The 2,189-nt window shown below is 60.6% G+C and overlaps 1 protein-coding gene across 1 annotated transcript in view; it reads right to left on the reverse strand.

The window, feature by feature from the left end:
• The window catches only part of GRID2IP (glutamate receptor, ionotropic, delta 2 (Grid2) interacting protein), a gene marked incomplete at both ends in the record, with an annotated part of 14,281 nt that overhangs the window by 1,010 nt on the left and 11,082 nt on the right, over positions 1 to 2,189 (reverse strand). Inside the window, 3 exons of the mRNA XM_009700489.1 lie at positions 8 to 76; positions 549 to 646; positions 1,535 to 1,537. Of these exons, the coding sequence (XP_009698791.1) occupies positions 8 to 76; positions 549 to 646; positions 1,535 to 1,537 (170 nt within the window). The remainder of the gene's footprint in view (positions 1 to 7; positions 77 to 548; positions 647 to 1,534; positions 1,538 to 2,189) is intronic.

Genomic DNA, 2,189 nt, shown 5'->3' on the forward strand with positions numbered 1-2,189 from the left:
GCAGGGCAGCGTTACCCATCTTGCCAGCAAAGCTGCCGATCAGGCGGTTTTCTAATTCTGCGTAGACAGCCGACATCTGAAAGAAAGGGCAAAGAGCTGCTGTCGATGCCCGAATCGGGATGGGACTTGCAGAGCCCGCAGAGACCTGCGATGCCCTAGGGACAGGACAGCCACCACGGACCCACCAGCCCCCAGCCTCTTGCTCTTTAAAGGGGTGCTTCACCCCAACCCGAGGCTCCTCTGCCTTCTCTGAAGCTCCCCAGGAGCCTCTCACTCACACGGCTGCAGGAAGACACTGACAGCCTTATTAAAGCTGATTAATTGCCCGGGGAAGTGATCTCGGAGACGAGCTCTGAGGCAGGGATGTTGTCAGCCACCAGCAGGTGTTTGCATACAGACGCGTTCTCCCCCCATTCCCTTTTTTTCTGCTTTCCTGCGTTAACGCGAAAGGAGCCAAACCGTGAGCCCTCCCCGCAAACGCAAGGGTCCCACACACATCGGCAAAGCGTTTCCCAGAGCTGTGCCCCCCCAGCCCCAGGAGGTCGCACCATTTTGGGGTTGGGTGTCTCCGGGAGGGATGTGCCGTCGCCAGCCTGTCTCTCCCCAGGGATCAGGCGAACCGGGACCTCCACGGTGTCGCTCTGACCTGCCGGGAAGGAAGAGACAAATCCATCAGGAGCCCCCTAAGGCTGTGCCCCCCGGGTCCTGACCCATCAAGCTCCCCCCTGTCTCCTGCTGGGACCCGGAGCCATCCCCCCTGCCCAGGCACACAGCGAAGCCCCGGGAGCTCCCGGCTCTGGGGGTCCCAAGGGACCGATGCAGAGCAGCCGACGGCCCCGTGCGTGGGCTGCGTGTGAAACGGGGAACGTCCTCCTGCGGGCCTGGGCACAGAGGGACGCACCCGGCAATGAAGCACAACACGTGCTGCAAAACAAGCCGGGCAGCAAAAAAATCCTCCTCTGCCTTGTCCTTTACCTCTCCATATTCAGTTTCTTCCTCTATAAAACGAGGGTGTTCTTTATCTCTCAGTCTACCCAACTGGTATATAAAACAAGGGTGTTCTTTATCTCTCAGTCTACTCAACTGGTAGATGTGGAAGCTGCCCATAAACCCTCCGTGCTGGGGCACGGCTGGGACTGCGGCGCGGTTAGGTGTTCCTCGCCAGTGCCAAGCGAGGAGTTCCCATCGCGGGATTTCGGGGGAAGAGACGTTATCCAGGGCAGCTGCGGGGGTCTGCCCTACGTCGAGAACTCTCCAGACACCGAGACCCCTCAGTGCCATGGGTTTTTCCCGGTTTCTTTTCCTTCAGTCTCCCTGGTCGGTTCTGGGCACCAGGACAGTCAGGGTCACCACACGTGGCAGTCGAGATCGCAGTTTCCAAAATCTGGTCCTTTTGGTCACAGATACCCGGGCAGTGCCGGCCGCCCCAGCAGCATCCCCTGAGGGGGGGCTCTGGAGGGGACAAGAGGAGGGTGGGAGGCCCGGACCCCTGCGAAGGCACAAGGGAGCTCGCCTGCAGTGATGTTGATTTGACCAGCTCCACAAGAAACTCTCCTTTTCCAGTTACATCCGTGGAGATCTTCAGTTCAGCGGTCAATGGCTGCAGCAGTGTAAGCCCTGAGAGACGTGTCCAGACCCCCGAGTTATCTCCAAGGGTGGGCGAGGGGCTACCAGGAGGAAGCAGTCTGTGATCCCTGCCTTTCCCAAGCTGCCGGAGGGCAGGTCGAACGGATTCACATTCCCTTCAGCCACAATATTTCCACCCGGCGGTCAGGGCCAGGCTGAGTCCCAGGATGGGCAAGCAGAGCTTCGGAGAGCCCGGCGGAGCAGCTCTGCTCACACCAGCACCAGACCGGACCCACATGCTCCAAGCCCAGGCAACAACAGAAGCCGAGCCCAGGACGGACACGGCTGGCTGTAATGAGAAGGGCTCTGGAGCAGGGCTTTCGTCAGGAGCGGGAGGTGCAGCCCCCGACCCCGCATCACCTCCCGCTCCAGGACTGAGGAACGTTGTCTGCTTTTTATGAATAAATGGTTTGTGCAGGGAGGTGAACTAGGAGCCCCCGGGGCAGGATGCCCCCCAGAGCCTGCCCAGGCGTGGGTAGGGTTAGCCCCACGGGTCGCAGGCTGCTCTGCTCTTCCCGCAGATGGCAAGCATCTGCCCGGGTGAGCGGCTTCCCTCCGGCGTA

Source organism: Cariama cristata, unplaced genomic scaffold, assembly GCF_000690535.1.
Source record: "Cariama cristata isolate BGI_N322 unplaced genomic scaffold, ASM69053v1 scaffold25955, whole genome shotgun sequence".
Lineage (NCBI taxonomy): Eukaryota > Metazoa > Chordata > Aves > Cariamiformes > Cariamidae > Cariama > Cariama cristata.